This window comes from Vipera ursinii, assembly GCF_947247035.1.
Source record: "Vipera ursinii genome assembly, chromosome: 2".
Taxonomy (NCBI): Eukaryota; Metazoa; Chordata; class Lepidosauria; order Squamata; family Viperidae; genus Vipera; species Vipera ursinii.
Window position 1 is genome coordinate 186651139 of NC_139513.1, and position 14205 is coordinate 186665343.

The 14205-nt window shown below is 42.8% G+C and overlaps 1 protein-coding gene across 13 annotated transcripts in view; it reads right to left on the reverse strand.

Annotated features, from left to right (window-relative positions):
• The window catches only part of LOC310635483 (uncharacterized protein), a 60101-nt gene that overhangs the window by 25037 nt on the left and 20859 nt on the right, over positions 1-14205 (reverse strand). For 12 of the 13 annotated variants that reach the window (XR_014491424.1, XR_014491425.1, XR_014491426.1 and 9 more), the window contains exons 11-18: positions 13911-13973; positions 12774-12851; positions 12584-12672; positions 12310-12346; positions 10306-10454; positions 8855-8917; positions 2960-3035; positions 273-357 (exon numbers count right to left, since the gene is read on the reverse strand). Coding sequence is in view for 4 of the 13 variants with exons in the window: in XM_083354467.1 (XP_083210593.1) it covers positions 273-357; positions 2960-3035; positions 8855-8917; positions 10306-10454; positions 12310-12346; positions 12584-12672; positions 12774-12851; positions 13911-13973 (640 nt within the window). In the remaining 9 variants the exon portion in view is untranslated. Of the gene's footprint in view, positions 1-272; positions 358-2959; positions 3036-8803; positions 8918-10305; positions 10455-12309; positions 12347-12583; positions 12673-12773; positions 12852-13910; positions 13974-14205 lie in introns of those variants that run through there. The other variant, XR_014491432.1, reaches the window with a different exon arrangement.

Consider the following 14205-nt stretch of genomic DNA (forward strand, 5'->3'; position numbering starts at 1 on the left):
GATCTGTCCCACTCCTGTCCAGGCCCCCATAGGCACCCTTGATGCGAATGATCATGCCCACCCAGTAGGCCATACGCACTCTAGCCATGCCCACCCAGTAGGCCACGCCTACCCTGGCCATACCCACCCGGCCCCTTGAGGGCAACCGCAATGCTGATGCGGCCCTCAATGAAATGTGAGTTTGACACCCCTGGCATAGAAGCTTGATTTCATTCCCTTCTTATTTTGCAGATGTCACTTTGTTTTTTTATTGTACACAATCTTGTTCTCACCTCATGGTCTGTAGAGTTGTCTGAACATCACTACATCCAGTCAGGAGGTCTGATTCATGGATCGCTGGGGCACAACATGCAGTACCTTACATAAAACAAAAATAATAGCCTTTATTTTCTACAGCTGTTATGCATCATCATACACAAACTTTTCAATTAAGAATGAAAAATCATACTACTCTACTAAAATAGTTTTTTAACGAAGACATTTTGACTATATTGTCTTTTGAATTTCAAATGTACTGCTTAAAATATACACATCTTTATAAATTTATAATTATTTTATAAATAACTGCATGGCTTTAGTAAATAACTTATTAAATTTATATTCCATCTGACTGCCAATGATGTGAGCTTTCACCTTTTAAAGTACAATATGCCTTCACAAAATCAAATCTAAGTATCTTGAACTGATAGTTATATCACTTCTGCTTGGACATGGCCAATGCACAGGAGCTCATCACTTCTTTATTTTTCTTAATCTGAGCATTAATGTATGCATAATGATGGATATTAACTTTATAAACTAGAGCACAGGTCTGCAACCCGCGTCTCCGGAGCCGCATGCGGCTCTTTCAGCCATCTCCTGCGGCTCCCAGTCCTCTGCCATGTGCAGTCCCAAAAAAAAAAGTGGGACTAAAAAAGTTCAACCAATCAATTCAAATATGCAGGGGAGGTGCATATCTCGCCTTGGCTCCACTCTTCAGTCAAACCCTGTTCTGCGCATGCGTGCACGTACGCGCATGTGCAGACATTTTTTTGCGGCTCCCAGTTTTTCCTTTTGTGAGGGAACCGGTTCCGAGTGGCTCTTTCACTGTTTCAGGTTGCTGACCCCTGAACTAGAGTCATTTAGTAAGACCAATTATAGAAACTCTCCTACTTCTTTCTACAACACAGAAATCCTTAGCTGAGAACCATACTTTGAGATTTTCATTGCAAGCTCTCTACATGTGTCAGTCTAAACACTTGCTAAGCAAACTCACCATGCTTCAACCACAAAGCATCAGCTTTAAGTTTTTCAGTACAGGTAATCTTCAACTTAACAACTGGTTACTTAGTATCAGTTCAAACCTATGACAAACCCTACATAAAGTACTTATGGCCCAGTTTCAAAGTTATAGCTGCTGCAGCGTCCCTGCAGGGAAATTGACTGCAGGAATGCTGCATCAGTTCCCCAGCCTATCTCCCTCCATCCTGCCCTACTAGTCCCCACACATCTTAAGCCTGCTTCCTCCCATGATAGGTCCCCACAGGCTTTGAACATGCTTCTCACTCGGCCCCCCCCCCACCCATTACAAACCTATCTCTGGAAGGGCTCTGGAGCTCACATTGGGGGAGAACAGGCTACTTCACTTCTCCAGATCCCTAGGCTGCCTAGCTGTGTCCTGAAAGTAGGCCCCATTTTGGAGCGGCTGCAATGAAGTGTGGCCATTGTGAAAATGGCACCTGTTTCTGGGACAAAGCCATGCAACCTAAGGGCGCAACTGCTCCTGTCCTCCTGCAGGGATGCCAAGGAGTGGAGCAGCATGTCCTTATTCTCATATGACACAAACACTGTTCTTGTAATGAACTTCTAATATTTAGCTTAGTGAGATCTTCCAAGTTCCAAAAAACGGAAGTCATATCAATTTACTCCCAGTAATTTTTTTGAAGAAAGTTACCTGAAGATGGAACCACAGATTCCACCTCTGCTGGCTAGAAGGCAGGGCTTACACCAGACATGTCAAACACAAGGCCCTCTGCTCATATTTGACCCACAGGGCCGCTCAGGAGATGGCAAGAGACTGGCCCCTGCCACCCCGCCCCCGCCCAGCTGGAGGGGGTGAGCACGTGAGGACGGACAGTGTCCGGCAGCAGGGGCTCCGCAGCCTGCTGAGACCACTAGGCCAGTCCTCCAAGCAGCAGGCAGGGCAGCATCACAACGTGCCTACCCCTTCCCCCCCGACTCCACCTGCTGCTAGTGCTGCCGCCCTACCTGCTGCTTGGAGGGCTAGCCTGGTGGTGGCAGTAGGCTGTGGAGCCCGAGAGTGCCAGCCAAGGGACCAGCAGGCTGTGGTTGCTACCTGACACTGTCGGCCTTGTGAGCTTGCCAGCTTCTGTGCATGGGGGCTGATAGTGTCTGGCAGTAGCCACCCCACCCGCCTCTCCTCACCCCATGGGACAAGCCTCCCGCCTATCACCCCACCCACCAGACACCCCTGGATCCCAACCCTGCCCAGCCCCCACAGGCACCCTGACACAAGCAATGTCAAGTGGCCATGCCCCCAGGGCAACCATAATGCTGATGTGGTCCTCAATGAAATTGAATTTGACATCCCTGGCTTATATTTTTCCCATCTAGTTTAGAATAGCTCTTCCCTTCATTTTTAGCTCTACCTTGTGCAAAAGAGGAAGGTATTCAACTCAGCTCCGTCTTTGTCTACTGAGTGTTCATGTATGGGAGAAAGTGAAAAAAGAAGATGCAAGTAGATGAGACAGGCCAGCACAGATTCTATTGTATAATGCAGAGGGCATATAAAGTCCTCCCGAATTCTGTTTTCAGCAGACAGCCATGTGGAGCCCCAGATCAGCCCAAGAACTACCTGTCTTCCCTTCCTCCTCTTCAGAAGAAAACAATGGCAAACAGTGACCACAAAGGCCCTTTTTTCTTGCATTTTTTTTGTTCATTTCATTTTGTTCATTCATACCTGGTGTAAGGAGACAATTCACTTTTGAAAATATCTCTTTCAGGGAAGCTATGCTTCGACTCCGCTGCCGATTTGCCTGCAAATAGACAAAACTCAAGCTAGTAAAAACAAACTCAAGTTTTAAAACCTAATACCAAGAGTGGGAGAGGGAGAAGACAGACTTTAATTTGAATGAGTCTTTTTCCATTTCTGATTTGAACAAGCTACATTGGTCAAGTTATGGTAGTAAGCTCCATAAATTTAAGCTTGATTCTAATTTGCTTTTACAAACTAACATTTAAACTATCCTACAAGTAGCATTCTCCAGATGTGTTGAATATAACTCTGAAAATTCCAAGCCAGTCCAAAATTCATTAAGCTAACTATAACAATGTGGTAAGAAATATAGTGTCAAACAGTGTTCCCATTGCTTTCTGGTAATTCCACTATAAAATCCATGGCTATCTCTTTCCATGGGGCTGAGGGGTTCACCACTGGTTGTAACAGTCCTGGCGACTTCCCTTGCAGCCTCTTAGCCATCGCGCAAGTTTGGCAGCTGGCCACGTAGCTTTCTATGTCCTTTTTCATGGATGGCCACCAAAATTACCTTTTAGTTAAGTGTAGGGTTTTTCCTAACCCAAGTCCTCAGCTATATGGAAGAATATGGACGGGACATCCCCAGTGACAAAGCCCGCATCCGCATCGTGCAATCCACCCTGGACAGACCGGCTGCAGACTGGGTGGTGAACCTGCATGACTCCAACGCCCCAGAACTCAATGACTTCAACTGATTCATGTCATCCTTGAGGAGGTGGTTTGAGGACCCTTTGGCTGATCGTAAGGCCTGGGAGAGAATCAAAATGGTGAGGCAGGACAGACAGCCAGTGGCTGAATATACCCAAGAATTCCAAGCCATTGCCAATGAGCTGAACTGGCTGGAAGACATCCTCCTTAGTCACTTCAAAGACGGGCTAAACTACGATCTGTATGATGCTTGCCTGTCTCGAGGAGACCCACACCATCTCGATCACTGGTATGTCCTGGCAGAGGAGGCAGAGATAGACCAACTAAAAGGGCACTGCCGGGGAAGACCATGGGCCTGTCCACCGCCCGAGCAAACACACGAGCCAGCGAAACCACCATCCACGGCTAAGAAATCAACAGGCTGTTTCAAATGCAGGAGAGAGGGCCACCACGCCACAGAATGCTGCTCAAAAGTCCCTCAGTGCAAATCAGGCATCACCCTCCAGGAGACCAGGGAAGTCCCAAGGCAACCCAAAACAACCTGCCATGAGGGGGAAAGAGGCTGTAGAGTCCTCAACCCCTGTCAAGGACTGGGAGGGGATTCCGGCCTACACCGCAGGGATGGTGGACACCTCAGAAGACAGCTCGGAGGGAGAAACATTGGTAAGTGGATCCATTCCAGCCATCCTTAAGACAGTGACTATATTAGATTCCTCCATGCCCGAAGCCGTCAAAGTAAAATCCCTAATAGACTCTGGCTGCACCCACTGCCTGATCAGCCCGATGCTAGTGGGGAATTTGGGCATCCCAGTGAGGAGACTAAAGCAACCAATCTCCTTTGGCCAGTTAGATGGTTCCATAGCGGGGGGGGGGGTGCCAGCTACCCTACCCACCTTACAAGTTCATCTGTCCCTGGGGACACACGAGAAATACATAACGTTGTAGTGACCCCAGGCATGGAATGCCCAATGATTTTAGAACTGGAATGGCTGAAGAAATGGAACCCCTGGATAAATTGGAGGACAGCAGAACTCAACTTCCCGGAGGGGGAGCATAGGAGCTTAAAACCCCAAAGAAACCCCCCCCAACCGGAACAGAGGAGACAGCATCAGTGGGGAAAGAGAAGGGTTACCAATAATACTGGAGGAATACAGAGACCTTGATGAAGTTTTCAGTGAGGAACGGGTAGATGAGCTTCCTCCTCACTGGCCCACAGTGTGCTATAGAATTCAAACCCGGGGCAAAACTCCCAAAGCCCAGGATGTATTCCATGAGCCCCAAAGAAATGGTGGAGATTGAAAGATTCATAAATAAAACCCTAGAAAGGGGATTTATTGAAACTGCCAAACCCAAAGTGGCTGCCCAGGTCCTGTTCAGGGAGAAGAAGGATGGCACTCTTCATTTGTGTGTGGACTACCGCGCTCTTAACACAAATAGTGAATGTAATCTGTATCCCCTACCCCTAATCAAGGATATGCTATCCCACCTATTGAAAGGAAGGATTTTTACCAAACTAGACCGGAGAGAAGCATACTACCGCATTAGGATTAAGGAAGGAGATGAATGGAAGACTGCGTTCAATTGCCCAATGGGTTGCTACCAGTTCAAAGTACTGCCATTTGGACTGCAAGGGGCCCCTTCAGTTTTTATGCAATTAATTAATGAAGTGCTAAGAGAGCACCTAAATAAGGGGGTCCTGGTTTACCTAGATGACATCCTTATCTTCACTGAGACCAAAGAGGAGCATATTAACCTAGTCAGAGCAGTTCTGGAAAAATTGTGGACCGCCCACCTATATGCAAAATTATCGAAATGTGAATTCCACCAGGAAAGAATAGACTACCTGGGATATCACATATCCCCAGAGGGCATCGAAATGGACCCTGAGAAAGTCAGGGCAGCATTAGAATGGGCACACACAAACACCCCTGCACAAGGAAGCAATTGCAAAGTTTCCTGGGGTTTGCAAACTTCTACCACCAATTCACCCCTTCATTTGCCCCAATAGCCCTGCCCCTCAGAAACGTTGAAAACGAAGGGGGGGGGTCCCCAGCAAAACCCAGCCAGCCCCTGAAGTGGACAATGGAATGTCAAGCAGCATTTGAGAGGCTAAAGAGGCTTTTTTCTGCCGAACCTGTACTGAGACACCCAGATCCTGATAAACCTTTTGTAATAAAGGCAGACGCAAGCGATGTGGCGGTGGGAGCTGTATTATTACAGGAAAATGACGAGGGGCATTGCAACCATGTGCATATACATCCAGGAAACTCGCAGAGACAGAGCAACGTTGGGCCGTGTGGGAAAAGGAGGCGTACGCTGTGAGGTGGTCATTACTTACATGGCGCTATTTCCTTGAAGGGAATAAAATCCCCTTCCAGGTCTGGACAGACCACAAAAATTTGGAAGTGCTAAAAACACCCAGGAAACTCACTCCTAAGCAAGCCCGCTGGTCCCAACATTTTCACCAATTCCGGTTCACTCTCACTTACCGGGGGGGGGGGGGAGAATTTCTTGGCTGATGCATTATCTCGCATGCCCCAATATAAGAGCACACAGGCCACTGACTCTAAACCACTTGTGCCTGAATAACAACTGGCAGCACCAGTAACCGCCAGGACCCAAGCTAAAATAAAGCCGCAAGTAAATAGCCAAACTGGAATAGAATTCTGGAAGTCTTTGGAAACTGATGAATGGTTCCAGAAAAATAGATATGTGTGCACAATCAAAGATGGACTACCCTGGGTGGATGAGAGGTTATACATACCTGTCACCCAGAGGATCAATTTCATGCAGTTGTGCCATGACACAAAATCAGCAGGACATTTTGGGCTTGTAAAAACCCTACACTTAACTAAAAGGCAATTTTGGTGGCCATCCATGAGAAAGGACATAGAAAGCTATGTGGCCAGTTGCCAAACTTGCACAACAGCTAAGAGGCTGCAAGGGAAGTCGCCAGGACTGTTACAACTGGTGGCAAACCCCTCAGCCCCATGGAAAGAGATAGCCATGGATTTTATAGTGGAATTACCAGAAAGCAACAGGAACACTGTAATCTGGACAGTCACGGACTTGTTTTCCAAACAGGTGCACTTCATCCCTTGCCAAAAGATCCCAACCGCAAAAGCCCTAGCAAAATTTTTCATGCAGCTTATTTACAGATTGCATGGGGCACCACAATGCATCATATCTGATAGTGGGGTGCAATTTATGTCAGCATTTTGGAAAGAATTTTTATCCCTTTTAGGAACCACCGAAGGATTGACATCTAGTTATCATCCTCAAGGGAACGGTCAATGTGAAAAATCGAACTCAGTACTTGAGCAATATTTAAGGTGCTTTATTAATTTCCAGCAAACAAATTGGACGGACCAACTACCTTTCGCAGAAGTGGCATATAATTATGCAGTCCACTCCAGCACAGGTTACACTGCTTTTCAAATAGCTACTGGTTAAAGTTTCAACCTCATGCCAGAACTAACCCCAAACGAACCATCACTGAAGGAATAGATTGCATAATTACAAAACATCTGGCCAATCATTAGGAAATCTTTAGACAAAGCTAGACAAGCAAAGAAAGCACAGGCAGACAAAAAGAGAGTCGATCCCACATCATTCACGGTGGGAGAGATGTTCTATTTATCCACAAAATACCTAAAATCCCTACAACCTTGTAAAAAACCCGGACCAAAATATATTGGACCTTTTCCAATTAAAAGAATCACAAACCCAGTAACAGTAGAATTAGAACTACCCAAAAAGATACACCCAATTTTTCACTGCAGTTTACTAAAAAGGGAACAACAGTCACCCGTACAAGAACCCCCCCCCACCTCCTATCATGGTTGAAGGAGAACAACCCTTTGAGGTAAAAGAAATCTTGGATTCTAGGAAACACCATGGAGTAATTTAATACTTAGTAGCTTGGAAACACCTCCCCTCCTCAGAAAATGAGTGGGTCAATAAACATCACATTAGAGCACCCACGTTGCTTAAGAAGTTTCATACAGAATATTCTAACAAATTGGGGTAACATTTATATTTTGTTTCCTCTACAGGTGGACCTCTCTTTTTTTTTAAATGAGGGCAGCATGTCAGAATCCATTTTTATCTCATTTCTAACTCCCTCTCTGTGCAAACCCCAAATCTCATCCCCTTACTGGATTCTGCCATTCCCAAGGAGGGAAAGAGAAGACAGGGTTGTTAATTGCCCATCTCTATCCCTTAGATGCAATGTTTGTTTATTCAGCCTGCCTGGAGGCCATCCCAAAAGACCAGGGAAGAAACCCTCTGAACTACGAAGAACAAAGAAAGGGGGTGGGGGGTGGGAAATCTGGTTTGTATCTCAGAATGGAATGTGAAGCGGAGGAAGTAATAATGTTGCAAATGTACTGGTGTTTCTCTTTTACCACTAGGGATTTGACACCTAAAACTTGACTGATCCGGGACTGACCAAATGGACTGAGGGGTGGGGTTTTTCTCGGGGACACTTTAAAAGTATTGATCTGTGAGATAGTTTTCAGATCCTGTCTATCCTATCCACTGTCATCTATGTTTTAGTAAAGGTTCCTGCTTGGACAAACTTGTCTCCAAGTTTTTCTTTCCTAAGATGTAGATTGGAGGGGGTTGACATATAGGTTTAAACTGAAAATAGATACTTCCAATCTTTCCTTCTTGCTTTGTCAGAGGAAAAGTAAAACAGGGGAAATACATGGAAACATTACACTCCTATTAGCCCAATATAAAAACTACATTGTCATAAAATTATCTCTCAGATTGATTGTGAACATTACAGAGCTCTCTAATCAAGCAAGGAGACAATGGCTGGGACAGCTATCAAATTAAAATATCATGCCTAGTTTATTTTCTATTAGCAAAGATGCTAAACATCAAGATAAAAATAACAACATATATTTGTCTCATCTGTCTGGCCTTTAAATAAAATATATGCTTGAAAAAAATGGGTTAATGAAATCCACTCATATTCAATGTTTACTTCAAAAGTTAGTTTTAGTAGTATGCCAGATGATTTATCTGCTTTTTTGAAGGGATGGTAATTTAGCCAACATTTTACTATTCTCCCTACTTTTTCTTCCCCTTGTGTACAAGGAGAATATTACTGACCTAAAATGGCTTTTTACCCCAGCTCTCCTATTCCTGCAGTTTGTTTTTCACCTTAATATAGTCCACGGCTGTGAATTGAGAAGCAATTGCAAGGTTCAAACGAGTCTCCAAATTCTGGAAAACAAAGACATTACAGTAAGTATTCCATATAGAATGAAAACCAAAACCAAAGTAGAACTATTGTTGAATAGAAAAGGAAAGCAGTGTAGTGAACAATTCTAAAAACACACCCATATTTAGGACACATCTCAGAGAAACAGTCAAAAATAGAAATAAGTTTGAAAGAAATAAGTGCCAGTTTCTTAGAAAATATTTCTTAGATTTCTCCTTTGAAGCGGAAGACAGAATTATACAAATCAAATATGCAACCACCCTTTAATCTTGCTCTTATTTGCCTACCTTAAATCCTGTCTGACAGATCCCACCTCTTCTCCGTGCACATTTTGCTCCCTTCCCTCTCCATCTTGGTCAACTGGATTTTAACTGAATTTTAAATTTATGATCTTTATTGTTTTAATGTTTTATACTGAATGACCATAAGCTGCCAAGTATCATCTCAGCAAAATGGGTGGCACAGAGTTTAATAAATAAATGTCTAAAGACTGCCATGAGAGAACTGTTTAAAATAACATGCATTTTTGGAAAAGATTTTTTGAAAAATAAATTCTCTTCTACTCACTTAGGAAGACTCAAGAATAAGCAAGTGAACAAGCAAACACCCCACTTTTTTGTGGAACAAAAGTTTCTACTGATGCTTCAAATCACATATAACAAAGGAAGGTAACATATTAGTGAGGTCTAGTGGATCTGGAGTCTTGATGTAGTGGGAGGTCCAAGACTCTGGCACTGTGCTGTGGATTCCAAGAATTACACATTCCTTGAATGAAATCATCCTGAGACCAAAGAGAACTTCATGCATACGTTTGGAAGTTTCCCAATTTCCCCATCATGTTGCTAATTACATCTTAAAATCAATCTGGACAGCAACTGGAATGGTATCTAATGTGAGGTAAAATGTAAAGATTTCCCTGTCAGTCGTGTCTGATTCTAGGGCATGGTGCTCATCTCCATTTCTCGGCCAAGGGAACCAGCATTTTCCGAAGACAATTTCCATGATCATGTGGCCAGCATGGCTATATGCTAAAGGCACATGGAACACTGTTACCTTCCTACCAAAGTGGTACCTATTTATCTTACTTGCATTGCATACTTTCAAACTGCAAGATGGGCAAGTAACAAGAGCTCATCCTGTTGTGTGGAGCTCGGGTCTCAAACCCAGGCTATCAGCTTTCCAGCTGACAAGTTCAGTATTTTTAACCACTGAGCCATCGTGCCCCAAGCTAATATGAGGATACACTGCAATACTGATGTAGGCATTTCATATACAGACAGGAACCAGCAACCCAACCAGATTCTTGTGAATACGAAGAGCAGAAAATGGAGACCCTTGTCATGATTTGTTAAAAATACCAATTGATACAGTGAGTACAACCACCACTTACCATTTGTTCAAACAGATTGTGGAAATCAGACTGCAGAAAATCTCTCATTTCACTGAGAATGCAGATTACATGAGCCACGCGAACCTCTTCTATCTCTGGCAAAGATACTTCAACTACTGAGGCTCCTAAGTCCACTAGGAACTCCACCGCTGAGCATTCAGCAATAGCAGGAAGAATGAATGAATGAATGAATAAATAAATCTTGGGAGACCAGCATTCTATAATCTTTGTGATACAATCCAATCCAGGTCCTCTTTTATGAAGCAATTATATTGTTCTTTGATATCAACAATGATGCAAAAATGTAAAAAATAATACAGGTAGTCCTTGAGTTGCGAATGTAATGGAGCCTGCCCATTCTATTCGTAACTCGAGTATTCGCAGGAGTGAATCTCGTACCTTGAACACGATTCACTCCAGCTTTGGCCCACGCATTCACTAATTTAATACGTGGCTCATTAAGTGAACATGAGGTATCTCAGGATGGGCGAAAGCTATGGGGGGCCTAGTGACGGAACAGGCCATCCGCTTCAGACCACCCAAGCCCGTTCCCACTGAGATACCTCATGCTCCCTCGCCTGAGGTCCCCACAATTGCTCCCCCGTCCATTCCTGCCACTCTGAGTCACTTACCTTATGAAGATCTGTCTCTTCTCCAGCCTCTCTGTTTATTATTTATTTATTATTGTTATTTATTTATTAATTTAATTTGTATACCGCCCTTCTCCCAAAGGAATCAGGGCGGTGAACAGGGCAATACATATTAAAAAACAAGATACAAAAATTAAAAGCAATTAAACAACAATGCCCATGAATAAATCAGTACACATTAAAAAGTTAAAACAGATTTATAAAACCCTGCTCCCAGCAAGAGCAGAGGGAGGCCTCTGAGGCCCAGAAGAGACCTCCGGAAGCACGTGGCCACTGCCCACAGCCACCGTTCTGGGCCTTGGAGGCCTGGAGAAGGCCTCCGAGTCCCAAATCGGATCTCCAGAGGCATGCAGAAGCCTCCCGTGTCCTGATTTCTCAGTGGAAGCACCCAGAAAAGGCCTCCAATGCCCAGATCGGAGGCATGTGGAAGCCTGCCCCAGCTTCAGATACATTCTCTGCTTATCGCATAACTTCAAAAATTCACTAAGGGAACACTCATAACTCAGGGATTACCTGTATAGAAAAATCCATACAACTCCTCGACTATCCTAAAACTGTCCAAATAGAACAATTCCAAGCAAAATGCACAATTGCAAAATCATCCTTCTGGTCCCCTTTGCATCCATCCTTTGCAACTTAATTAGCTTTCTTCCACTAATATACAATACATACACCTATAAATTAGAAGTCTCCAATAAATATTTCCTTTAAATATGGAAAATCCATGACCACCCACCCCCTTGCCCTTTTTAAATTAAACAATGGCACTGTGAGGAGAAAATGCTTATTCTTTCCCTTCACATCATTTGCTTGAAGAAAATTACCTCCAAATCAAAGTTGATTTTGCTCTACAAGGAAGAGATTCCAAATTCAAAAATTTGGAAGGATCAAAAATTGCACTAAGAATGGAGGCTTATTAACATACCAAAACACAGCTGTCCTGGATGGATTTCACTTCAAAAAAGAATATTTAAAAAAATATTCCAATCACCTTACCTCTGATGCAGCAGGTTATTTTCCTTCTGCAACCTGAACTCACTGGGCTACCTTCAGTGTGCTATCATCCCAGCCTCCTTTTCACCCACCTGTATTACTGATCTTTTTAAAAATCATGATAAATAGTTAATAGTGAAAAATCCAAAAACTATGTACATATGCTCTACGCACATATTTCTCCTTACATTTTCTCAAGAATAAAGTACAGCTTTCTGAAACACTTTCACTTTTCAAACATTCATGCAGTGATTTGGAAATTGCAAGGCAGTTTTGATCTTCAAGATGTATAAGCAAGAGATACTCAGCAGGCCAGGATACATCACTGATCAGCAAAAAATAATGATCTTTTGCACATTACCTTTTTGGCAGACAGCTAAGATTTCAGTATCACATGCCTAGCAGATCAGACAAAACAAAATGGGTTAGTGTCTTTCCTCATTTTTTCCAGAATCCCTGCAAGACACTTGCTACCTCCCATGTTTTTCACCATTTCACATAATCATGACAGAATTCCCTGTTCTATTGCAAACATGTCTCAAAAATGATATAAGGACCAAAGTCTGTTCCTAAAATATTATAATTGGTTGACCATGTATAAAATGTTAATGCAAAAAAAATAAAAAGACAGACACCTTAAAGAAACTCCAGTCAATCCCCAATTTTAAACCATTCAGATCAGAGCTGAACTTTTCTGAGAAGGATGGTTCTGGTTGGTGTAATCCTGTAATGGGTTTAAAAAAGAATAGGCAGAGACTTTTCATATAATAGAAAAAAGAACAACCTCCTTCCTTGCATTTCAAGTGAGTAAGTAGCAATACACACCATACGGATACTGTAAATCTGGCCCAGCCAAGGTAGCATAAGCAACAGCGGTATCTGCAACTGAAATGCAGAGAGGGCCTGGCAAAATGAAAAACAAAAACAAAAACAGGTTATTCACTTTTCTAGTAGTCCTATAATTTTCTGTTCATTTCTGAATTTAAGAAAACTTTATAGCTCCTTAGATTATGGGAGAAAGCAAAATAAGCGATAAAAACACTGGGGTCTGTTTTGCAAAGTGAATGAAGGAAGTACTCTACCAGACAACTTATTATGGAGGATATTTCTGATTTGGTGCAATGGCAACATCCAAGAATAACTCTTTCTTTTGCCCAAGAACAGTAATAAAATCAAATAATCTTTCTTTTCAAATAATTATAGTTGCACTTCATTCTTTATCGTCTTCAAAGTTTACTATTCCAATACAGTAATGCATCAAACTGCTCTTTTGAAAGGGTTCTAAGCATACCTTACATCTCAATCTTCTTTTCAGTATCAGCTATCAAACAGGCAGCTTCCAAAGATTACATGCATTCCTCATTTCTCCCATCAGATAATGATAAAAACATATTGTTGTTATGGAAGATAAAGAGATGAGATAAAATGTGGATTGGAAGGAAGGAAACCACTAGCTTTTATTTTTCTCCTGTGAAGGATGATTGTCCTGTGAAGGTGCAGGCATTCATAATGTCTTCACTGATGCTTTGGAAAAGGCTGGCTACGCAGGCAACACATTGTTTACATAGCAGGGGGAGCAACCAACAGGGTTATGGGGATATTTCTGATTTCTGCTATCATCAGACAAACAAGAAGTAAATCAGCTCAATTGCCCAAGGAAGAGCTGGATCAAGAGGTTTGGTGCCAATCAACACCAATGGCCAATGTAGAAGTTACGAGTTTGCAAAAAATGAAGCATATTGTAAAAGACATACCAGGACCTGCTGTAAAAGTTTTATATTGCCTGTCATGCGTCATTCCCTATGTTTTCTCATATATAACTCACATATCAACTTTTAAACAGTCAAAATATCTCCAAGACCCAATAATTTGTCATTTAAATTAAATCAATGGCATAGAAAGTAGCTTCTCCTTTTTCTCCCAAGGACACCCAATACCTATATACAGCTAGAGACATCTTACCAAGACTAACAGTAGAATATGAGAGAGGGTGACAACCAAATCCACTGATCCGTCCAAATGTACCTGCAGACAACATAGAGCAGAATGATTAAAATTACAAAGCGAATGTCAGACGTACTTTAGGCAAAATGGTGAGTGATACATCCTAAGAGAAAAAATGACCAATCCAGCTTAGTGCTTCCTTTTTTTAGCTCAAGCATGTCAAGTAAATGAACTCAACTTGAACTAGGTTTGGAAGATTTCAGGTGGCTGTATTGCAGTAGTACATTCAGCAGCATCCATATGGGAGTCAAAA